Source organism: Phyllostomus hastatus, unplaced genomic scaffold (genome assembly GCF_019186645.2).
Source record: "Phyllostomus hastatus isolate PE091 unplaced genomic scaffold, TTU_PhHast_1.1 phas_contig_283, whole genome shotgun sequence".
NCBI lineage: Eukaryota > Metazoa > Chordata > Mammalia > Chiroptera > Phyllostomidae > Phyllostomus > Phyllostomus hastatus.
The window spans coordinates 8,136,762-8,162,607 of record NW_025333833.1 but is presented as its reverse complement, the minus strand read 5'-3'; the positions used below and the strand labels follow the sequence as shown (position 1 = coordinate 8,162,607).

Genomic DNA, 25,846 nt, shown 5'->3' with positions numbered 1-25,846 from the left:
GAAGTAGGACTTAAAACTATAAACCATACTTTCATATACTTTGTAGCAGGAACTGCTTTCCAGGAAAGTCACAATAATTTGGCACTAAGTCTCATGCCTTTAAAAATACTCTTCTAGAAATCCAGCCTAAGGAAAAAAGTCAGAAGTTCAATTCAAAGACTTGTGCAAAAAGATAATTAGTAGACTGTTAATATAAAAATTTTCGCCTTGGCTGGCAAAGCTCAGTGGATTGAGCGCGGGCTGCGAATCAAAGCAGGCAGGTTCGATTCCCAGTCAGGGCACATGCCTGGTTTGCAGGCCATGGCCCCCAGCAACCGCACATTGATGTTTCTCTCTCTCTCTCTCTCTCTCTCTCTCTCTCTCTCTCCCCCCCTTCCCTCTCTAAAAATAAATAAATAAAATCTTTACATTTTTTTTTCCTAAAGTGTTAATGTCTAAAATAGGATAATGGTTAGATAAGTTATGTTCAATTAGAGTCATTAACAAGTTATATTTTCATATTACAAAGCCTCAAAAATAAAGCATACTGGCACATGACTATAGACAGACCAATAGAGCAGAGTAGAAAATCCTGAAATACACCAAAATCCAAAGGGCAACCCTTAAAGGATAGAGGAGTCACCTTAAATCAGTGGGGAAGATGGATTACTCCGCAAATGATGCCAGGACCACTGGAAAGCCGTCTTTCTAAAAACAAAGCTGTATTCGTATCGCATCCCTTACACTGGGATGAATTCCAAAGGATTGAAAATGTAAACACAAAAAATGAAAACAAAGAAGGACTAGACCATGGTAAAATAATTTTCAACCTCTGAACAGGAAAGGCCATTTTCACTATAACATAAACCAAAGGCCATAAAAGAAAAACACATACTCAACTGCATAAAAATAATTTCCTCACGGGGGCCGGGGGACCCAAGAGAAAATACGGACAACTCATCACAGGTAAAAGGTTCTTTATTTAACATACTAAGAGTTCCTACAAATCACTAAGAAAAAGATCCAACAACCTATTAAAAAATGGTCAAAAGATACGTACGGTTCACAGAAATGGATATACTGAAATGACTCTGTAAGATATTCAATTACACCTAATATAAGAAATACAAAAAATTAAAATCAAACTAACACTATTTTTTACCTTTTAGAGTGTCAGATTCAGAAAGTCTTGATAATTTCCTATCTATGGAAGAATAGACACTCTTACAACCTGCTGATGAAATATAAATAGGCACAATCCCTGAGAAAAGCAATTTGCAAATATCTGCCCAAATTACAAATACGTACACCTTTGCCCTAACAATTTTATGAATTTTTCTTGCAGATATACTCACACACAAGCAAAATGGCTTATAGTCAAGATTATTCACTGCAGTATCACTTGTACCGGAAGACTTGGGGAATGGTTAAATTATGATTCACCCAGGCATTATGCAACCATAAGAAGAATAAGGAACTGCTTTACAAATTGATGGGAAAAATATATCCGAGATTATTAATAAGTGTGTGTAGAGGGGGGATGTGAAACAGGAATAACACAAGGTGAATATCAATTCTATCATTTGTGTAAAAAAGAAACAAAGCAGCCCTGACTGGTGTGGCTCAGTGGGTTGGGTGTTGTCCTGCAAACCAAAAGGTTGCTGGTTCGATTCCAGGTCAGGGCACATGCTGGGTCACAGGCCAGGTCACTGACTGGGGGCATGTGAAAGGCAACTGATTGATGTTTCATGTGTTGATGTTTCTCTCCCTCTTTTTCCCCTCCCTTCCCTTCTTTCTAAAAATAAATAAATGAAATCTTTTAAAAAAAAAAAAGGAAAAAAGCAGGTGTGTAGTAAAAGTCACAACAGCATTAATTCAGATATGAAGCGATTAACAACTGGCTCCAGACCCCACAGCACCGAGCCAACCTCTTTTGCAAGCCTACTCCAGTCATTTCATTGGCCTCGCAGAAAACATGGAATGTTTTTTTATCTAAATTTCTGGACCCCACTCCTTGCAGTTGTTGCTTACCTATTTATCTGCTTCCGTGTGCTTAAATAGATATGGAAGACTACACAAGCATTTCAAACATGTATTGATTATGGGGGGGGGGGGGGGACAACGATTGCCTGCCAGATGGCAAGGGTGGGTCAGAGGGGAGGGGTAGAAGGGACCCCATGTTGTCGTGAGACAGTCGGTCTGGAGCCCCAGGGAGTCTCCCGCATTGTCCAAGACCACTGCAGGGGGAGGTTCTCACACTGAGCGGGTGGAAAGCTAGAAATACCCAATAGAAAATTGGACGGGGCATGAGCAAGAGAAGCTAGCAAGATCACTGAATAAAGGAAAAAGCCTTCCTGCCCACTCCACTCCAGGACCAGGCTGGGGGTGGGACCCGGGGAAGACAGGTACATGCGCCACAGAAGTCAAAATGGTGTGGGGCGGGGGGCGGGCGCGGGGGCGGGGGGGGGGTAGGTGCTGGACCAAAGAGGCCCGGCCCGTCGGTCCAGCCTGGGGAGAGAGGGGTTTGGCTGGGAGGAGGACCCGCACAGTGTGAGAAAGTCTGGGGAGTTGGTCATTTTGAGAAAGCATCTGGCCTGTCCCACACTCAAGCTCCTATAATCCCAGGGGAACAAAGAGGCTCTTGGGCTGGTGACTCACTCTTGCTCATGACCTGAACTCACACTGTGGGCTCCCCGTTCTGTCCATGAGCCACTCGGCCTTAGCAGCCACGCAGCCTTAGCAGCCAGGTGGCCATGGCCTACAGGAGGGAGCCTCTCTCTTTGGAGCACCTGGTGACACTCTTGCCCGTGGGTTCGAGTGCTCTCTTGCCCAGGAGTACAGAGACCATGTGGCTCCCGCAGTGACATGGACCATGGACTCCAGGAGGGACTCTCCCCCCTTCTTGCCCACCTGGGGATGCACTGACTGGAGCGTTCACACCCTGGAGCACATGGCCGTGGGGCCCTAGCAGCCACAGGGCCCACAGTCACGTGGGCAGCCTGAAATAAACAACAGCCATGAACAGGCTAAGCTTCCTGAATGGGGACTGGGACCGCTTAGCAGCCACCTGTGGGCTCCAGAGGTCTACAATTCAAAGTGGAGCAGGGACCCCAGAGGCTGGCTTTGTCCAGGTCTTGCTGGGAAGACGGGCGTCGAGACCGGAGTCCGCCCCTCCCCCGGACCACGCAGTACCGCAGTCCCTGGACACCAGCGTCCGCCTCGCCAGTGCGGCTTGGGCGGCAAGGGGAGCCCGAACCCCCATTTTTTGTTCAGTTACACTCATGAAAGTACCCTTCTATACCTTCTGAATTTTTAAATAAGATATACTACATATTTTTAAAATTAAATTTAAAGATAAAAATATTTGAAAAGTTTTTAACGTCTTCAAAAACTGTAAGAAGATGCACTGTTAGGAAAAAGACAGGATATAAAATATATATATAGTATGATACCAAATATGTACAAGAAAAAGTACATCTGTACACAGAAAAGACTAGAATGAAATAAAATATTACAAGAATAGTTATCTCTGAGGGGTGGAATTATAGGTGATTTTAATTTTCTGTGCATTTTCCTGTAATTCAAATCATATTCACAGGTTATACTCACAATGAGAAAAAACAGTACTAATTCTCCAGTGTCACAAATCAAAGGGGTTAGAAATTAAAAGGAAAGGTAGAAAGTTATTAGGGATTATCCAGGGCTCTAAGCATCATGGGAAACATTCAAATCTTCCTAAAACATCACTTCCAAAAGCAGAATCCAGAATCTAAGGACGAAGACTTTAGGAAAGCAGACGACAAAAGCTCCTAGGCCTCTCTGGTCTACCTCTTCAGGGTCGCTGTGAGAGCAGGCTCATCCTGCCACTTTCTGGCTGCTCTGTCCGTTTCTGTTTTCCGTTACCTAGGTAATGGTACTTCCAGCCCTTCCCTCCAAGACTGTGAAACTAACAATCTGGCATTTCTCAGTGTCCCGCGTTCCTGACCTCCGGCTTCGAAAGGCCATCTCCCTCAGGGAAAACCGTGGGCTCTAGAAGCTAAAACAGGAGGCTGAGGAATCTGAGGTTGAGTTCTACTCCTGACAAACTGTGGCATTTGTCTCCAATATTGGGAATAAACTAAAATTCCTCAGCCAGTTTCCTTAGTGCAGAAACTTAAAGGACTGTTCTGAAAACTATTTAGGACTATCAACCTTCACGTTTCTTTTTAACTTTTTGCACTACACCTCTGAATTTTGTTTCCTTGCCTGATGTTAATAAGTCTTTCCCTCTCTAAATTTTCACTTTTCCAAACATCATTTGCAAGTCTTACCCATCTCTGAGACCCAGGAGTACGGTAGAAGGTACTTTCAGAAAGCTTACTGAGAATGATGCCGTGTGAACAGAATTTGAACAATGTTGAAGACAACTTATGGAGAAATAGGAATGCAGTCAGGATCTAAAGTGGATCCTTATGAGCAAAGTACATGCTGCCAACTACTTACTGGAACCAACACTTGGAAAGGGAAGGTAACCCCTAACATCCGAACCCTGCTGTGAGATAAAGAAGATGATAGCTTCTGTATGACCACCTGGCAAAAGAAGTTTTGTCATGCCTTCAAGCGCTCAATTTTAAGTTCCTTTTCTCCTTGCAGGATACCCACGAACACCTGGGCTTTACTGGGCTTTAAGACACCTCGCTGTTTTTCCTACCATTTCTGTATCGTGTACTTCTTGACGGCTACCTTCACACTAGATAATAAGCTCCATCAAATTTGTAAAGGATACTCTACCTACAGGCCTGGAGGAGCACTTGATAGCCTTTGGGAAGAAAGGTGTTTTCACAAACATCAGAGAGCGATTATCCCTGTGCCAAAACAGGGTGAAGCAATTTCAGCTGTGCCCTCAGCCCGCTGCAAACCCCTCCTCCTGGTTAACAAGACCAAACACCTCTGTGGTTACTTTAAAAATTATTCCAACAGGGAGGGACGAGGGAGCAGCCGCCGAATTTTTTCTGGATTAACTCAGTCATTCACTGAATGCTTTTTTTGTGGTTCACCTACTTAAAAGGTGATCAAATCACTTTGTGCTACTGATGAGAGCAACCTGCAAAGAACAATTACATAAACTCTCCGCTTCAATTTACCTCCTCCTTCTTTCCAATGAAACAAAGCTCTGGGAACCACTGCCTGGCCGCCAGCTATTTCCTCGGCAATCTCAGCAAAGCCCACTTTCTTCTTCGTGTGAATCCCTTTTCCTCGGCAAATCAGAGACATTTACTTCATTCAACGGAACAGGGCACAACTGTACACCATTTTTAAAGTGTGTGCACTGAATTTTATTGTCTGAAAAAGATAAAGGAAATCCTTACAAATAGGCCGTTCTTAAATACACACGGGCGCTCCAGAACTTCGTATTTATTTAAGTCAGAAAGTTTGTACAGAACCTCAATTCCATACCCAGAAAGTTCTCCAAGTACTTATTTCATAACTTCTTTAGCAGTAAAACCTGACCAGCGCTGACAGAACACTACTGATAGCCTTATACAACACTGAGTGTGAATATTCATTTGCTTAGCTGCAGAAATGTCACCACGGCTGACTCCCGAATGTTGCTCCACACCCCACTAGGGGGTTCATGTCACAGTAGATATACCCGCCATATTTTCTAAAATTTAAAAAAAAATCGAATTCTGAAACACCCTAGTCCAAAGAGTTCTGGAAAAGAGATTGTGGATGTATCGTTTCCGTCTCCAAAAACATTTTTATTCTTTGAAAACAAAATAGCAATAAACCAACAGGACAGAGGATAGAAAAATACTAAGATGCTATAAGGGAAATTATCTTTCATCTGTAAACATTTACAGAGCGCATGATTTCAATGACAGCACATTCTCTCTCGGAGGAAGAAAAAAGGGGCGAACTGAACTCAATATGAGTTAGAAGAAGCAGGACAGGCCTCGGCCTCCTGCGAGCTCTCTCATTCCAGCGGAGACCTGTCTGCTCCCGGCGAACGTCTCTACAATGTACTTGGAGTTGACAGGAAATTGTGTCAACATGCATAGTCAACGCCACTCAAGCTTAAGATCCCAAGAGTCCCTGAAGTATTAATACTCATTTGTAAAGTTCAATTAACAATATTTGAGGAAATTAAAACACTGAAATAACATGGACACACTTGGGGATGTACTGGGCACACTCTCACCGATGTCCTAGCAAGCAATGAGCTAGAGCACACAAAACTTTTAGTCTTGCTCGAACAATTCCATTCATTTACCCATTAAAACAAAACAGAAGTCTGGAGGCTCATATTTAAGACGTGTAGGAATGGGCGCTTTGCTAAGAATATTCAAAGTTAATTGTGTGAAGAACATTTCTGTGCAAGGTCAGTCAGTCACATCTAATTCAAGCGGACCAAAAGGAAACAACTTCCTGGGCTTGTTACTACTTGCAACATTTTAGGTAAATATAGAGACACAGTATCTACAAGTGCAACAGGATATATCTCAGCCTTTGTCTCTTCATCCCTGAAGTACAAGCAGTATTACTTACTGCCACAGGTAAAACTGCCCCCTTCAACTCATACCCAGTGCATGAGCAATTCCTACCAAGTTCCCACTGTCATATTTCTAGGATTATATGGTATTTGATGCGGTATAATTAATTCTCTTTTTCCTCTCCTTGCTGAAATAGGACCAGCCTTTAGAAATGTTAATAAACAGTGAGCTATATACTAGCTTAATGGCAATCAATAATGTTGATACTATGTACTTTATTAACTGAGTATGTTAGACAAACCATACTGATATTATTAAAATTTAAAGCTACGTGATTTCTCGGTGATCGCTTCATCGTGATGACCACATTCCCCGTCTAACTATCCAAGAGCACTTCTGTGCACACACTTGCAGACCTGTCGGGCTGACGAGTGCAGCGCTCCGGTCCAGGCACCGCTACAGACGGTGTCTCCCGAAGGGCGTCCTAGGCTCGCTATCCATTCATGGCAAAGTAGTTAATTTTAATGTTCTCATTGTTTACCAGAATGCACAGGCAGTGAGGCTGGCTCTGCTGCTCCCCGTTTCCTTTCGCTAGCCTGCTGAGCTTTTTCAGCCAATTGACTTTGCTTTGAGGCTATAAATATCTGAAAAATGTTCTGCATTTGATGCTGTTGGATTCTGCATCCATATTTAGCTGTTTGTGGCATGCCTTTGTGTAAGCGGCTCCACCACCCATACAGTCAGGCAGGTTGAGATCTGGACGGTCGAAGGACAGATGGACCAACATGCAGCAGACACCAACTTACTGTGAGCAAGGTACCAATCTGCTAGACACGGCGATGATGACGGGGGTGGCAGAAGAGGAATGCAAAGATAAACAAGACAGCTCCTTGGTGTCAGAAATTTTATAGTCTTGACAGGGCGTGGGCAAAACTAATTGTAATACTGAAATACAACAAATGAAACATTTTTACAACGAAAAGAAAATGAAGACTAGGGCAGAATAAATTTTTCTTAGCTGTGTCTCAAAGATGTGCATTTGTGCTCTAAATATAAACCCATCTATTGTAAAGGCTCTGAACATATTCCAAAAAAGTTTTCCAATCATGGCACTACACAAAACTCAGGATTGTGTGTGTGTGGGTGCTCAACTTCCCAAGAGCAAACTTAAAACTGTGCCTGGTCTCCCAGTTCTGTGAGGTAAGCGAATGAAATATCACTTCTAAAAGTTTCTGTTAAGATCATTTTAGGGCGGGGAGGGGGGTACTTTTGTTGCTGTTTGTTTGCATACTAGTTTCAAACAGAAGTGTTCTGCAGAGGATGTAAACCCCAGCCAGAAGCCAGCAACACTTAATAGAGCTCCTTATTTTGCACCCTATCCTAAAACCCATGTGGCTATTTTAGGTTTGGTCTCCAAACTGAGTGAGCTGGACCTGGGTGAGACCCCCATCCCCACCTTCCTGTCTTATGAAAACATTCCAAACAAACATACGTCTGTCCTCGACATTCCTCCTTTCAAAACTCAGTTCACTGACCTTTTGATAAAAGTGATCCCCGGATCCTCTGACAATAATGATTTGAATGCATTACGGCTTGCTCGAGGCCTCGCCCCAAGAGTCAGGCTGCAAATGGTAGGCCGGTGTAGATAAAATAATAGGGCAGGACATAGAATCAGACAAGTCTACAGCTAAAATGGACCACAGATACCAATTACTCCAGATTCCACATTTTACATAGAAACGCAGGCCCACAGAGTTAAAATTACTCGCCCAAAGTTAGACAACCAATTTGTGGCAAAGCCAGAATGAAAAACCAAGTTCTCAACCCCCAGTTTTATACTCTAGACTAGGTTTCCCAGTTTCTGGATTTCTTTTAAAAAAACACATTAGACTACATGCATCAAAGTCTCTTTAAATTGTGTGGAAAAATCCAGATGTTCCAAAAACAATGAGGACTTTTAAAGCCCCAAACAAACAAGCAAACAAGAACATCCACATAAACTAGAGTTTTTTCAAATTGATTTTCTACATTCTATTATTTTTACTTCAAACTTTTCAAAGAGTTATACAACAGGCAACTTAAAAACAGTACCTAAGAACACAGAAAAGCCAACAGTCATTCAGGTAGTTCTGGAATATTTACATCCACCCAAGGCAACAAAGCAGTATCCAGGATGAGCTGCTTCAGAGGAAGGAAAGTAGCAGTTCTACACAATAAATAAAAACGACTTCTGGTTAATGGGCAGGGAAGACAAAAAAGTTGCAGGGCAGTAGAAAGTCTGCAACTTGACACTGAAATGCACGCTGTGTGTGTGAGACAACGAATATGTACGTGTCTATGTACATGTCTATTTAAGAATACATACCCACATACATACACCTCACAAATCCAGCCTTAGGAATGGACTCCAAAAACAAGCACATATTTTTATGGGTTTCATGCAAAAATTGATAGTTAACCTAGGTCTAGACAACCCAGACAGAACAGTTTTGGACACGGCAATACTGAATTATCACACATACCTATTCTTGCAGCAACATAGCCCTACCTCTAACTTCATATAAAAATAATATGCCAAGGAAATGTGTAAGGACAGGAAAAGGGCTACAATGGGAAAGTGTTGTGACCACGATATATACTCTAGTTCAAGCTTATTTTCAGATTCTCATCAACCTTTGCTACTTTGCTATAAACTATTGGCTAAGCGGGATTAGCAGGTGGATGGAAAATCAGGCACTAACATTTTTAATCTGCTGAGAATAAACTGGGAGACTTTGCATCCTCTCCCACTTCTTTGCTCTAATTCTTTCAGTTAATTCGAATAACATCAAGAAACACATACACATCGAGCAAAACACAAAGCGGTACCTACATATAAAAATTGGTTATAGGAACTGCTGGATTTTTAGAACTGGAAGGGCCATTAAGAGGTTATTTAACCCAATCCACTCATTTCACAGGTGAGGAATCAGAGGCTGAAAAAGTGATTCGATGCCCCAGGTCACACAGCCCCTCAGGGGTGAACTGAGACAAAAATTCCAATCTCCGGACTCTGAGCTCCCTGATCTTTCGCAGGGTAGTAGACGTAACATCTTGAAACCAACTGAACTATGTAGAGAGACAACTTCTAAGTCTTGGTCGCTCTGGAACGGAAAACACGTACCCTGTTCACAAGTGTGAAAAAAGGAAGCATGATGGACTTGGCCACTACAGGCTTAGACACAGGTAACTGCCGCCCATCACGGTGCCTGGGCCCAGGTGCTCCAAGGGTGCCGTGTCAGACTCAGCCCCTTGAGAATGCCTTTTGTGTTCATGCGAACTCAGTGATAAACATCGTGACGTTTCGATATTTTGGGGAGCCACTGCTCAGCACCGAACCTCGGGCTATAAATCCTCAGGCTATGAGTTTTCAAAAGCAGCATGGTTTTAAAGGCTGCCACCAGGCTGCCCCTAACAGGATCTCATCATTCCGTTTTAATTAAAGAGGTGGTTACTAGGAATGCAGAAAGGGAAAGTTTTGGTGTGTGCATCACTTTTAACTTGCTGAGTGGCAACCCAGGCACTGCACAGAGAGAGCCCGAGACAACAGGGCATTCTGCAGCAGCCCCCACCCCCGGGTCTAAGCGGTGGTCTGTGGAGAGCGAGGTTCAGAGAGAGGTTACAGATCAGTCTTTCCCCACCGAATGCAGAGTTTTACTAAGCCTTCTCACAATGTCTTGGTCTCCAGCCTCGCCTCCGTCAAGAGGGAGAAATGAAATCCCGTGCCCTGGACGGCACGGTGTGCTCCGCCAGACCTCCGTGGAGACCGGGCGACAGCTCCCTAAGCCGTCACCGGAGAAGGAAGGCTGAGCGGCCCAACACCACCTTGAACTTACTACACAGGCGCCTGAAAAGGTCCAAAGACCACGCCGAGTCCCATCCCTCCACCCACGGGGCTGGTCGGGGGGACGTGTCAGAAACACGCCCCAGCACAAAAAGGGACGTGGGAAACTGACCCCGCGTGGACGGGGGCTGAGATCGGGGCCGACACTAACCCGGGGATGGCTTCCAGCCTGAGCAAAGAGAGGAAACCCCGGCCCCTGCGACGGCCCGCGCGCCCTTACCGTACACCCGGACCCAGCTCTGCTGCTGGCACACCGACTCCAGCAGGATCCGGTCCAGCATGCCCCCGGCCACGGCCCCGCTGACGGGCACCGCCGCGTCCAGCTCCTCCGGGGGCAGCGGCGAGTCGGACTCCAGTCCCGGGAACATCTCCGGCCAGGACAGCGCCTCCGCGGCTCCTCCGGACGCCGGCGAGAGCTCCATGGTGCCCCGGAGCGACGCGGCGGCGGGGCGGGCGGCTCCGCGCCCTGCCTGCGGCGAGGGGCGGCGGCGGGCGGCAGCCGGCGCGGACGCGGCTCACCTCCTTCTCCGCCGCCCGCTGTCCGCGCCCCGGGCGCCGCAGCCCACCTGCAGCCGGCGGGCGGGACCCAGGCCGGGAGGCGGACCCAGCGTGGCCCCGGCCGGGGGTGCGTCCGGGCTCAGGTGTGGGTCCCTCCGCGGCGAGGGCGAGGAAGAGCCCGGGAGGGGCGGCTCGCCCGCCGGTCCCCTCGGAGCCGGAGCCGCCTCCCTAAACCCCGGCCGGCGTGCCCCGCGGCCGGAGCGGGCTCGGGCTCGGGCTCGGGCTCGGGCTGGGGATGGAGCGGGGCGGGCTGGGCGGGGGGCACCGCCGCCAGGGGCCGCCCCCTCTGACCGGCTCCCGCCGCCGCCGCCGCCGCCGCCGCCGAGGGGGCTCCAAGCGTCCGCGCCCTCAGCCAGGGGGCGGGGGGCGTCGGCCCCGGGTTCTCCCCCTCCTGCCCTCAGCCCCCACCCCAGGAATGAGCCGGCCCGCCCCCCGCTAACTCTCAGGCCACGGCTGCCGTCGCGGCTCCGGCTCCGGCTCCGGCTCCGCCGCAGACCTCAGCAGACCGGCAGCCGCGGCGGTGGCGGCGGCGGCGGCGGCGGCGGCGGGCGGCATCCCAGGGTGATAGGCCGGAGCAATCGAGGGCCGAGCGCCGAGCCGCGTGTGCAATCGAGTAATGTAGCGGAGGAGGAACTGCCGCCCAAGGCAGGAGAAATCGGACACCGAGTCGTTCATCCGGCCAGCCCCGCCCCCTTTTCAACTACAGTCTTCGCGACCGCCCAGCGCGGCGTGGTCCGGGTCTCCCCAGCAGCTGCTTAAGCCTACAGTGGAGGCGGCGTGGGAGGCGGAGAGGGAGAGGGGTGCGGGAAATTTAAAAAGAAAGAAAAAGAGCTTCCCTTTCCTGCTTTCCCTCCCTTTCCCTTTTGTGCCTTTACTGATGCGTTTGTGAATTTAAACCGGTATTTCTTACTGGACGCAGGATTGGAGAGGCTGTTTTATTTTACAGTCGCCCTGGGGGGAACGCCTTTCTTAGCACAGAGGAAAGTTGGCGACCGGGTCCAGCACTCTGAGAGCCGTGTGGGCTCAGCGTTCGGAGCCCTGTCCGCGCTGAAGCTGGACTTGTCATTGGCTTGGAATAGCGTGGTTAAGAAGTGTGGTGTGGATGGATGGACGGGCCTCGCAACCAAGCACTCGAATTGTCCAAAAGCCCAGTATTAAACAAACATGTTTCTCTTTTTTTTTTTTTTTAGCTTTTGATCTTTGTGCAAGATGTTGGCTTTTTTTCCTCTAATGATGTCACTTGCGTTTTATTTTGGGTCTATTTGTAGACTGTCTCCCTTGGTCTTGGCTTCGGTTTTATGCCCACCCAAGGCGGTATCCACTAGTTCCGATTTAAGAGGTTGCTGACAAATTTAAAACAGCAACGGAGTGCCTTGTACACAGCAGGTCTTCAACAATGTTTTGGGCATGGCTACTGAAGACGGAGCAGGAATTCCACAAGTATATGGTTTGAGGGTTGTTGCTTGTTTGTTTGTTTTTTACATTTTTTTGGAGAATTTTCCTTAGCATTCTTCCCTCATTTCTCTCTATTTTGCACAGAGACTGGTTTACAAGGAGACATTTTCATGTTCTGGTTCTGTGGTATTCTGGCGTGTTGTTTGGGTTTATCAAGAGCTGTGAGGAGCACTTGTAACTTTCTCCAAATTCTTATTTAGAGTAACAGTATTTCTAAGCAGGAAGTGACCTTAGAGATAATTTCACTCTGCCTCTTGTTTAACAGGTGAGGAAACTGAGGAACAGCCAGGTAACCTGGCAAATCAACCACCAGTACAGATGGGTCTGCAGTATCTCAATGATAATGGTAACTTCAGCTTTATTGTCTCAAGAACCTTTTTGTGGTTAAGCTTGCTGATGTGTGGCTTGGTGATGTATTTGTGATAGGCATTTCAAGTATCTAGAACCCTGATTTCTTACTATCTGACCCCACGGTCCGACTTCTAAGTCTAAACCATTGCATTTTTTTCAGTGCTTGAGTGGACAAGGGATGATGTTGAAGCTAAGAGAGTATAGGGCCCAGCATTGCATAGAACCAGCATTTTTATTTATACCGAGTCACCACTGAAGCCATGGTAACAGAAGTCAGAAAGCAAGTGAATAATGGGCATCAGATGTACAAATGTGAGTGTCTCTTCATTAGTCGAGATAGGTAAGGAATTTATTTACCCAGGCAATTATCTCAACGCAGCCTTAGGAGTGGTGTGTAAAAACAGGGTTCTTGGCTGTTTTTGTTTTTGTTTTAAGCTTACTCTCTCAGTGGCATCAGCCATTCTGGAGCTGAAGAAAAAGTTTCTGCCAATTCCCAGCCATCCTACTTTCTTCATCCAGATTCTCCAGATCCTGGACCCTGCTTCTCATCCCTGTTCTGACCTCTGACTAGCTGCAGTGGTTTTCTGCTTGTCCAAGTAACAGTATGTCTGGAATTTACCTAATGTTAACGATGTGAACAGAAAATACTTTAACCAACTGAACAATAATACTATGAGATAAACAAAACCATTATTTTTGAAATTGCCATTTAGCCACTGGAAACATAGAATTCTATTGAGCAACCTACCTAAACATAGCTAGTTGGACAGATTAAAACCCTAATCTTCTAATTTTTTAATTCACTGATGGATCTTCATGCTTTAAGAGTTCCATTCACCCCTTGGTACATAGAGTTGTTCTAACATGTGTGAAGCCAAGAGTAAATGCTTCATGTTTTTTTTTCAATTATTATTTGATAGGGGAACTAACAGTTCAAGTTTTTAGTCTTAGTTCATAGGCTTAAGTGTTCAATGCTTGCAGAAAGCTGTTACTCCAGGAAGTGGAATGCAGGACCCATGACTCCAGGAGGTGGGCAAGCAATTCAACCTTTGTGCCTCAGGGTGTCTGCAAACGATGGAGATGGCATCTGTCAATCAACAGGTAAAGAGGTATGAGGAAAATCACCACTTTGCTGCAACTCTTATCCAACTAACCTTTTTTCCAACCCCCTTACCTACTGTTTCTTCTTATGAAAAGATCACCTTGAAATGAGATGTTAAGATGGTTTTTGAGGGCACACAACCCACCGTCTTCTCAGATCACTGGCCACCTGAATAAAGTGCCCATAAAGATGCAATCTTTGCCTCTACTTACTGGCTTTCGTAGTGACAGGCGGCACGAACATCAACTTGTCTGGGTTCATTATCACTTAAGAAACATTTTGAAGAAAAACAAAAACAAATAAAAGTGATAAACCAGTTTGCATTGTTGGGAGGCAGCTATACTCCTGCTTGGATTTATATGTGGTATCTCCCCGGCCCACTCCCAGATTGTGAAGATAAATCCTTGGCTGATAAAGTCTTCATTTACATTGTATTCACAAACTGGGCCTTTGTGTGCAAAGTACAATAGAGCTAAAGTCTCCTTTCTGCCTACCCTAACTAACCCCTCCTCCTTTTTCCTCCCTCTGGAGCTTTAGACACTAAGCCTTCAGAGGTGATATTATCCTTAGAATTCAACCCCAACAATCAACCCCAAGACCCAGGGCAAGTGGGAACTAAAAACTGGGGAAGAAGAAAAATAATAATAAATTCCTCAGGTTACAGTCTGTAAAATAAAGGCTATAATCTAAGATTTCCAAAAGAAAGACAGAGGCCTTGGATTCTGAGCATAGACATTGTCCATATTAAGGAGAAATGAGGATTTGGAGTCTTGGCCATCACAGCCTGAAGACCAGGTATGGCTCTTATTTTCTCCTCTGTTTATCTGTCAGAACACACACACACACACACACACACACACACACACACACACACAAGAGGTTCCCTCATCACAAAGGCTCTTAACTATTTTCTTATAGCCAATCCCCTCCAAGCTACCTAGACACCACCTCCAAGCAGCTAATCCCCCCGCAGTAATACAATTTTTAAACTGTGGCTCACCAGCCTCTCCCTTTCAATATTCCCTTTCCACTTGGACACAATGACACAGCATTCTCCTGATTACACAGGGCTGGGCAAAAGTACTTTTACAGTTGTTTGTATGGAAAAGGACATGCAGGTTGTGATGATTACAATAGCTTTATTAACTCAAAAGAATATCACAATGCAGCTGCAAACCTGCTTTTGCCCAGCCCTGTATTCTATAACGTCAACCGTGTCCAGTTCATCGTAAAGGAAGACTTTAGATGTTTCTCAAGATCCTGTTGTCTGTGTTTCTCCTGCCTCACTCTCCAGTTCCCCGGTGATGTATTCACATTTACAATTTCATTTCTCACCTGGATGACATTGGCTTTGAGAACACCCATCTCGAGCCCCATCCACCGTACTGAGGTGCAGTCAGCAGTGTGTAAACGTTCAGCACCTCCACTAAGACACGCTGCCTGTACTTTAGGGAACTCTTTTCCCTTTTTCCCTCCCCAAACGCCCTTCCCTCCTTGAATGTCCTTGTGATATTAGAGGAACTAGAGGGTTCTACCTCAGAGGTGCTTAAACATGGAGTTACCGCTGCATTCTTGCCTCCACCCTAGCTTGCATAAATGCTACCCCTGCGTTCCATTCCCACTGACACCACCCCAGCTCCAGCCTGGTTAGCTTTCACAAGGATGATGCACTCATTCTCTAACTGTCCTCCTTCCCCCGAGGCCTTTCCACCCCCAGCTCATCCTACACTCCGCTGGAGGTGAATTATCCAAAAACAGTTCAGACCAGGTCACATCCAAACTAAAAAAAAAAAAAAAACCCAGCTCCCTGCTGCCTCCTAAGTAAGATGCATACTCTACTGAAATGAAAAGGGCCTCCCAGATGTGGTCCCAAGCCACCATTGCTATCCAACTCATTGCCTGTGCTCAGCCAACCCAGAGGGCTCACTGTTCCCCAAATACACCCAGCACTGTCCTTGGCCCTTGCTTCTGCTTGTTTCTTACATGAGGAATATCCTCTGCATCATCTCTGCCTGCCCCCAACCCACCAACTCTCAAACCCACCCCCCACCCCACCTCCCACAAATGCCAATGCCCCCTTCCCACAAGTCATTTCCTGACACCAAGCTGGCAGTGATCTCTGAGTTCCCATGGCATTTGTTCCTGTCTTTCTTCTGGAACCAGTCACAGAATATATTGTGATAGAGTCCTTTGTGTGACTCCAGTACCTACTGTTAGGTAACAAACATCTTGAGGGCAGAGGCCTTGTGTCATCCCCCACAATGGCTTTCACATACCAGCCCCTCCATGAGAGCGGAAGCCGGGAAATGATACATTAAAATGGGAAAGACTACCTGGTGGGATTCTAGATGTCTGGGGCTGCAAGAGACACTGAAACAATCAACTTAACAAACCCAGCCATGCAACCCCCACTCTCTTTCCTGCCCCTCCCCCATTTAAAAAATAGACATACCTAGACCCAGGAAAAGGACATGGCTTGCCCAAGGTCACACAGCTAGTGACGGAGGAATGGCTAGAATTCAGATCTCCTGAATCTCGGATCATCGGCCCTGTCGACACATTGTTGGCTTCCTGCCCCTTTTCAGGCCTTTCCTCAATGAACATTTTCCTTGTTAATAAACGTTTCCTCAGTCATGTTATTTCTCGCTACGTTACTTAAGCTTAAAGGATTGATGCTACATTCCCGGCCCCACATATAATTTTAGCAAAATTATACTTTTTTTTTTAAGCCAAAGGACAAAACAGAGACATCAGAGAAACATCTGGTCTGATTCATCAGGGTAGGAGCAACTTTTCTATTTATACACAAGCGCAGCCCTATCTTTGTAGCACTCAGCTGTTCCTCATGGCTCAGTATGTCCCCCTTTTCAACCCTGTCTGTCCCTCGTCAAGACAGCATCCTGCATCCTGAGTCCTCAGCAGAATCTAATGTAATAAAAGAAAATATATTCCCTACTCCCTAGAACGGGTCTGTATTTAACAGGAACTATTTCCTTCCTTTCTGTCTCTTTGTTCAAGAGCCTAGGACACTGAGTCTCAAGTGGTGGTGGGGTGGCTGCCTTTCATCCCACTGCATTCTGGGTAGAAAGAAGTTAGATAAAAAACCAAAGCTGTGGCACCAATGAAATCTGGAAGCAGGTCAGGTAGAAAGGAAGTGAGTATTCTCAACAGGGAAATTGAGGTTGACACAGAAAACTAAGGGATCTCTCATTCTCCACACAGCAACATTTGACAGTGATTTAAATCAGAAACTGTTTCATCTTAGGCATTCATCTGTACCAGGAAAGACATGGGAATCTTCTTGGGTTTTATGGGTACCACGACCCCTAGGGGAAGGTCACTGTTTGTTCCAACCAATGACAATATTGTTTGGGAAAGCAGTGGAACAGGCCAGAGACAAAGAGACCTCCACTGGACACTCCTTCTTGACAAAGCTCCTCCAGAGAATGACCTCACCTCAGCATTCAACCACTGAAATGCAAAAAGAATACAAATTCTCAGATGGGGCCACAGGGGCTCCTGACATCAGCGCCTAATTAAAACCTTGAGTGGTTCTAAGCACTGAAAATAATAAGGTGCCTCACCTCACCCTGTGTAAATTAAAAAAAATTGTAAAGTGTTAGAAAAACCAACAAAGTTCTGATTATTCTTTAGTTATGAGCACTATAGGACTTGTTTTAGCAATGGCAAATATCAAACTCTTAAAATTTTTATGTGAGCTTTTGTTTGCCCTTGCTTTCGCCGCGGCTCCAAACACCACCCCCTGTCTTGAGCAACCCAGCTCCGCCTGGAATACACAGCACCAACCATCTATTAACTAGCGCAGTCTTTGAAGGGGGTGATCTTTAGCAAAGTAATTTCTGTGTTCTTTCAGTAACTATAGAAACACCAAGTTGTTCACTCTAGCCAAAGAAAATGATCACTTCCTTAGTTCTATGGTTCTAATGAGTTCTCAAAAGATACAATAAAAAAACAAAGACAAATTATGCTAGAAGGGAGACTTTGAAAATGATTCCACTGTCCTCATGTTACCGTGGGAGCAATGTTATCATAATTGATCCGCATGTGGAGGCCACACTAGCCCATTTTCGTCTGGCCTCTGGTATAATAAAGGTGTCACAGTATCAGTTAAAATGGGTGAAGCATATCTGAGACTCTCATCAAAGACAAAAATTATCCAAAGTATATCCCTAGTAATCTGTCATCTAAATATGGATGAAGACGGTCATAGCGGCTCCTGAATATCTTACCATTATTGATCAGGTTTGATTGCTGGTATTGAGCGTAAGAAATCTAGAAGGTTTTGGGTTTCTTCTGGTTTTGTTTTTTTTTTTTTGGAGGCAGGATCATTTTCCCATTGGTCCCATTGGTCCTTGGCAGGACATTCAGGAAAGAGCTAGAGTTTAGAAGCCGGTAGTCGGAAAGTGGGATATTGCAATACATCTATGAGATTGCTGAAGCGTAATGGCTGAGTGGTCACAAGACACGGAATGTGGCTCTGACAAGTAGGTAACTAAAGCAGAGTGGAGGAGAAGGCCACCGGGGTTCCGGCTCCAAGCATCAGGAAGCTGTGTCGGCGCGTTCCCAGGATGGCAGCAGGGTGTGCGACAGAGAGAACTGTGCATCAGGCCTCACGGTCCTCTGGGGGTGACAGGAAGCAACAAGGAGATTGGTTGGTAGCCAGGGGAAGGAGAGGGTGGAGCTCCTCCTTAAAAGAAGGCTGAGCTTTTACAGGAGAGTTAAGAAGTGATGATCTGGAAGTGGGGGGGGGGGGTGGGGGCGGGGGACCTGCCACATGCCAACCCTGGCCCCCCAACTCCCTCTACGGCACAACAGAGCAAAATTGTATGAGGTGGTGAACAGCCCCAACTGGTGGGCTTTGCAGGGCAAATCCTAGCCTTGAAGGAGACATCTTAATCCAAAGCAAGAAGTGGAGAGTACACTTCCTAGAAGAAATATCAAGACTGTGGAGTATTTACAATGAAATAATGTTTTCAGATGGCTCTGTGGAAAGGCCCAAGGGGTGAGGAGGAGGAGGGGGTTCACGGCGGTAAGCTGAAGAAGTGAGGAAGCACTGAACCATGAAGGGGACAAGGGTAAAGGCCGATAGATGGATGACAAGAAGCATTTCCCTGTTAACCAGTGCCCGAGGATTGTGGCTGCGAGAGAGATGGGCCCCAAGCACACTTTGGCATACGCTTTCTGACATCCACGTCAGATAAAGATTCCGTCAAAGTGCAGGGGTGTGGTGAGGGCTGCCACGAAGGTTTTAAATGGGGTGTCAGCACTTTGTTCTTCTCTGAGCTGTGTCTCTGCGTTCTGAGTGGCACCGGCGAGCCTAGTTAGAACAGAGTCTCTCTCTAAGTTTGTGGCTCAGCCACGGGGCCATTTCTCCGTTTCATGAGAACTCAAATCTGTGGCTCCCTTCATTTTATTCCTAGACGCTTCTTGCCTCCTGCCCTGCCCGGGACTAATGATTGCTCATCGGGAATATTCTCACACCAGCCTCTTCCATTCCCTCGCACCCTGTCCTGGTGCATCACTTCTGGGTCATTCTTACAGTCTGTTTTTTGCTCCTCCTTCTTCTCGAGTGGTCCTCAGAGACTCCATCAATCGCTTAACTTGTCTTTGATCAACTCCCTCTCTCATTCTCTCCAGTAAATACACCTAATCATTGTCTCTTTCCTCAAGACCTGGTCAACTCCCAACTGTCATTATCAACAAATGTTTCTGAGCCCTATTTCAAGGAGAAAAATTGAGGGTTCTGAGCAAGATCTTCAACATCCCCGCCCCACCACCATATTTTCCTTCAGCTTCAGAGATGAGCGATCCCTCCTATTTTTCAAAAGCCAAACCCTCCCACCTCTTTTAGGGTTTTCACCAACGTGCATGCGTGCTCTCTCTCTCTCTCTCTCTCTCTCTCTCTCTCTCTCTCTCTCTCTCTCTCCCTCTCTCTTCAATTACAATTTCAACACTGGCTCCTTCCCTCCATGTGTGTACTCACCTCTCCCATCTAATCAAAAAGCTCCTACCAATGAAGGGCACTGATGCTTGCAACTTTCTTTATGTGTTAATGAATGGATAGATATGTGATAAAGCAAACATAGCAAAATCCTCTTTGTAGAATTTATGTGACAGCTACCTAGATATTCACTATGCAGTTCTGTTGAGTTTTCTGTGTATTTAAAAACTGTCACAATAAAAATGTTAGAAGGGGACTCACAACTCAGCATCTTCCTCAAATCACCTATCTTTTTTCTTCCTTTTTCCACCTTTAAAAAAACTACACTATTCTTACTGTCTTTACTTCCTCCCTACCTCCCAGTCATTTTTTGTTTTCAGATCTTTAAAAAAGAGATGAAATGTTGTAAACAGAGGTGACATTCCCTTTACACCCATCCAATCCCTCTCTCCCAACTACCAAGATGTCACGATTACTCTGACACGATACACATTGGTGTATATCTTTCCCACAGGTGAATGTGTACATGTGTGTCTGCAAATTCTTTCATGATTTTTTCTATCGAATTTTTGCTTCATGTCTTTATGAAATTTACATATATATATATATAATATATTCTGAAATTTACTTTTTGCATTTAGTATCCTGTTTGCAAGATTTATCTACATTGATACTCATGGATCTAATCCATTCACTTTAACTGCTGTCCAGTTTTGCATCATGTAAATAGTCCATTATTAATTTACACAGCCCACTGTTGATAGTGGTCCCCAGTTTTTTACGATGGCAAACAATAAAGCAGTGACCATACTTTAGGCAATTCTCTTCATGCGTACACATAAGAGTTTCTCAGCCCTGGCTGGCGTAGCTCAGTGGATTGAGTGCAGGCTGTGAACCAAAGTGTCGCAGGTTCGATTCCCAGTCAGGGTATATGCCTGGGTTACAGGCCATGACCCCCAGCAACTGCACATTGATGTTTCTCTCTCTCTCTCTATCTCCCTCCCTTCCCTCTCTAAAAATAAATAAATAAAATCTTTAAAAAAAAGAGTTTCTCTAGAAATATGTCCAGAAATTGAATTGCTATGGAATAAGGTATGCACTTAGCCCATTCTACAAAACATTGGCAAGTTGCTTCTTATCATGCTTATAAAAATTTATTTTCCCATCACCAGAGTATGAGAGTATCTTATCTTTACATCCTTGCCAATATTTAGCATTATCAAATTTTAAATTCTGCTTTCTCATGTATATGAAAAGCGATCCAATTTTACATTTTGCATTTTCCTCTGGAGAAGGTAAGCATCTTTCCATATGCTATTGGCAATTTGGACTTCACTTCTCTGAACTGTCTCTTCACCTTCATTGACAATTCTTTTCTACTGCATTTTTGTCTCCTTTTTATTGATTTATAGACGTCCCCTCTGCATACATCTTCTGCCAGTTATTTGAATTGCAAATGTTTTCTCCTCGTCTTGTTTTTTTTTTAACATTCTTTATGGTATCTTTTCTCAAATAAAAATTTAATTTTAAGTTAGCATTTTTTGTTTACGGTTTAAATTTCTCATGCCTTAAAAAAAGCCCTTCATACTCTGAAGTAATGAATATATTCTCCTCTATTATCTTCTGAAAGCTTTATTACTCTGCCCTTCACAGTGAAGTCCTCAATCTACTTGATATTTATTTATGTGTACAGTGGGAAGAATCTAATTTTTCCTTTAGCTAGCTCATTGACCCAGTACCATTTATTGAATAGTCCAGCTTTTTCTCATTGCTTTTTACTTTCATGTACATCATATACCAGGTTCTCATATATATTAATCTCTCTCTTCTTCTGTTGGTTCATTTATCTATTGATGATCTAGCACCACACGTGTGAGTTTCTCCTGCTTCTCACTTTTCTTTTGCAAAGTCGCCTTGCCCATCCTTGGCCCTGAAGTCTCCATGCGAATTTTAGAATCAACGGGTAAAATTCCGCAAAGCGCTCTGTTTTGATTCTGATGATGACTGAACAATATTTATACATTAAGGAGAATTTGCTGATGTATAGACACACTATTGGTTTTTAAACATTGATTGTATGTCCATTAACCTTGAAGCACATTTTCATAAATATTGATTACTTGTCAAAAGATTGTTTTGAATTTTCTGTGTAATAATCATATTTTCATATATTGATTATTTTGTTTCTTCCTTTCCATTCCTTTTTTTTTTTCCTTGTCTTCCTGTCTTGGTTAGGATCTGCAGGATGGTGCGGAACAGACACAATAGCTACATCCTGTTCGTGACTTTAAAGGGAACGTTTCCATGATTTCGCTATTAAGTATGAGGTCTGCTGTAGGTCTTTGATATCAAGGGTTATTTTATCTATTTCTAGCTTTCTATGAAGGCTATTTTAAAATCTATAAAGTGACTATAAAGTAACTATAAAGTGATGGTTCAATTTTATTCAATGCTTCTTTTTGTATTTACTGAAGTGATTACACAGGTTTCTCCCTGAATTGAATAAGATTGTGAATTATGTTAATAGAGTTCAAAAAAGAAAGTATCATTTCATTTCTGAAATTAAACCCTCCTTGATTACCTTGTATTTTCAATGAATTATAAGTATTTCACTTTAGTTTTTGTGTATCTATCGCTATATGTGGCAATAGCCAATAATTTTCCTTTTTGGCACTGTTCCTGTCCGGTTTGAGCAACCTTCCTGGATATTCAAGGGGATTGCCTCCCTAATCAGCTTTCCCTGTGTTACACTCTATGAGAGCTGTTCTCCAAATGGTATCTCAGTGAATACATTTAAAGTACTTTGCTTGAGCCCTGGCTGGTGTGGTTCAGTGGACTGAGCATTGGACTACGAAGCAAAGGATTGCTGGTTCAATTCCCAGTCAGGGCACATGCCTGGGTTGCAGGCCAGATCCCCAATAGGGAGCGCTCAAGAGGCAACCACATTGATGTTTCCCTCCCTCTCTTTCTCCCTCCCTTCCCCTCTCTCTAAAAATAAACAAATGAAATCTTTTAAAAATAAAAATTAAAAAAAAGTATTTTCCTTGATCCCTATGTTGCAATACTTCTGTTACATATAACAACATAATTGGTCTCCGTCTTCTTAAAATGTACTCTTTATTCTAATGACATCACATTCTCCTGTTCTCTCTTAAATCTCTGAACATTCCTTCTCTACTTCCTTTTTTTAACCTTTTTTTAATAAAGGAAAAGAGTGTGTGTCAAATGGATAAATTTATTCATATGAAATAATAGTATTCAACAGTTAAAATACATGCACAAATATGGATACATCTCATTCTCTACTTCCTTTTGGGCATCACTCCTTCCTGGAGTCTCCCTGGCTAGCACTCCTCTCTACCTATGTTCCCTGAGTGACCTGCCGCCCACTCCGTGTTTCAGCTACCACTCTTTCGGCGATGAATTGCAGTGTCGTGCCTTTGTGTCAGGTCTCTCCCCTCAGTTCTAGTTTATTCTGGCTTATTTCGGCTGTCCCAAAGGCACCGGGGACTTCACGTGTTTAGAATAGAATTCATCTTTTCCATTAAATTAGTTTCTCCTCCTGACGACACAATCTTAGCTCGTGACCCCATTATCTGTATTTGTCATCCAAGAGAGAATTCTTTGATAGCCTCCTTCAGTTCTCAGATCCAGTCAATTACCATGCCCTGACAGTTTCACTTCCTAAACATTGCTTAATCTGGCCCCGCCCCTCCATCTGCACTATCCGTGCCTCAGATGGGGCTCATTTCATTTTTTTTTTTTTACCTGGACTAGAATGGCAGTTTGCTAACAAATCTTCTTTGTTAGCAAAGGAGATCTGTACAACCACAGATGCCACTGCAACCCCTTTCTGATTGTTCTCTTTACAGCCACTGAAGTAGTTCCTTTAAATCTCTAAACTTGTCATGTCATTTTATGCTTGAAAACCCTTTAGTGTTTTGCCCTGGCCAGGTGGCTCAGTTGATTGGAGCATCATCCCATACATTAAGAGGTTGGGGCTTCAGCCCTTGCTGGCGTAGCTCAGTGGACTGAGTGCAGGCTGTGGACCAGCGTCGCATGTTTGATTCCCAGTGAGGGCACATGCCTGGGTTGCAGGCCATGGCCCCCAGCAACCGCACATTGATGTTTCTCTCTCCCTCTCTATCTCTCTTTCTCCCTCCCTTCCCTCTCTAAAAATAAATAAATAAAATCTAAAAAAAAAAAAAAGAGGTTGGGGCTTCAATTCCTGATCAGGGCACATACCAAGGCTGCGGGCTCAGTCCCTAGTCAGGATGCGTGTGGAAGGCAACCAACTGATGTTTCTCTCTCTCCCCACCTTCCTCTCTCTCTAAAACCAATAGACATATTAGCCCTGGCTGGTGTAGCTCAGTGGATTGAGCGTGGGCTGCAAACCAAAGTGTCGCAGGTTCGATTCCCAGTTAGGGCACATGCCTGGGTTGCAGGCCATGACCCCCAGCAACTGCACATTGATGTTTCTCTCTCTCTTTCTATCTCCCTACCTTCCCTCTCTAAAAATAAATAAATAAAATCTTTAAAAAATTAAAAAAAAACAAAAACCTATACCTATTGGTATAGGCATATTAAAAAAAAAATAAAACCCTTCAATGTGTCTCCATTGCAGGCAGCAAGGTCAATACATTTTAACATGGCATTCAGAGCCCACCATGTTTAGGCCTTACCTTCTTCCCTAGCTTCATTTACATCTTACTCTTGTCTTCAGCAACTCAAAACTGCTTGTAGTTCCCTCTGTAAGCTATGCATTTCATTTCTTTCCCTGCCTTTGCCTATGCTGTCCTTGCGAGAAGACCCATCTCCCCTTCCATTCGCCTCTCCCACTCATCACCCAGATCTAATTTTTCTTCCCTTCTTCACCTGACTAACCCACCATGTCCTTTAAAATCCAGATCAACTGTCAGCTCATTCAAAAAGCCGTCCACAACCCTGACCCCTCCCACAGGCTTAGCTAAGGGTCTGTGTTCAGTGATCTCATAAATGCCATGATTATTCCTACATTTTATACTTACTATATTGTATTGTAATTATTTCTTCATTTGTCCCCTACTGGACTGTGAACTCATCAAGAGAATTGGGTTTTTATATTTAAAGTTTGAGAACTTAGCAGAATATCTGGCACATAAATATTTCTGAGTTAAAGGAATAAGTGATTTAGTTGAATTGAATGTTCTTTGCAAAAACTTTTGTTTTTTCATCTGTTATTGCTTAAAATTTAGTTTTTGCAGAATTTTTCCCACCACGTTGACTTCATAAATTTAATTTTTTTCCCTCTGGCTAACCATTTCTAAGGGGGGGAAAAAAAACAGTGACCTATCAGTGTGGCCAGCACGGTCTAGATTGGAATATGAAACCACAGGGGAAAATACAAAGAGAATAGGATGATAAAAGAAAAGGATCCAAGTTCAAACACATACTATCCTTCCTAACTAGAGTCTTCACTAACACTACGGTGAGAAGTGATTAACATTTATCAGCAGAATCTCAGCTGTCAACAGCCCCTGGATTATCTGTGAAGTCAGATACCACACTGAGATCTACATAAACTCATCTGGAAACCCCATCTCATATCTTACAGGAAAACCAACGTGCTCCCCAAATTCCCTGCAGGTTTTTTTTTTTTTTTTGAGGGGCAGGGGCTCCTTATTCTCTTGATAACCTCAGGGTTTGATTTCTGGCTTCGGCTGAATGCCCATTCTTCACTCCGTACAGGGCAGCTGTTCCTTTATCTTCCTTTGGCACCGCCCCAAGGGCGGGTTACAGCCCCTCCCCCTGGGTTTCCCGCCCCAAATTCAGGACGGGCAGCTGCGGGTGGTAGACTCTTCCTGAAGACTCGCAGATAGCGTTTGCCACACAAAGGGCTGTGGCAAATACGCAGCCCTCTCCAGCACATTTGAACTTGACACTGACAACTCGGTTTCCTTGCTCCGTGTCCGCCGACCCAAAGTCAAGCCTTCTGACCTCTTGCTCCTCTACTTCTTTTCTTTTCTTCCCATGTTTCCCAATTTCTTTTGCAGAAGGATTTTGTAATCTTTTCGTTGTTTTTTTTGCAACCCAGATGGAACCTC

At 44.5% G+C, this 25,846-nt stretch overlaps 1 protein-coding gene across 3 annotated transcripts in view; it reads right to left on the bottom strand.

Annotated features, from left to right (window-relative positions):
• The window catches only part of RASAL2 (RAS protein activator like 2), a 278,498-nt gene extending 267,088 nt beyond the window's left edge, over positions 1 to 11,410 (bottom strand). For all 3 annotated transcript variants that reach the window (XM_045838806.1, XM_045838807.1, XM_045838808.1), the window contains exon 1: positions 10,556 to 11,410. In XM_045838806.1, the coding sequence (XP_045694762.1) occupies positions 10,556 to 10,757 (202 nt within the window). In that variant the 5' untranslated portion in view covers positions 10,758 to 11,410. The remainder of the gene's footprint in view (positions 1 to 10,555) is intronic.
• Positions 11,411 to 25,846: the final 14,436 nt, after the last annotated feature.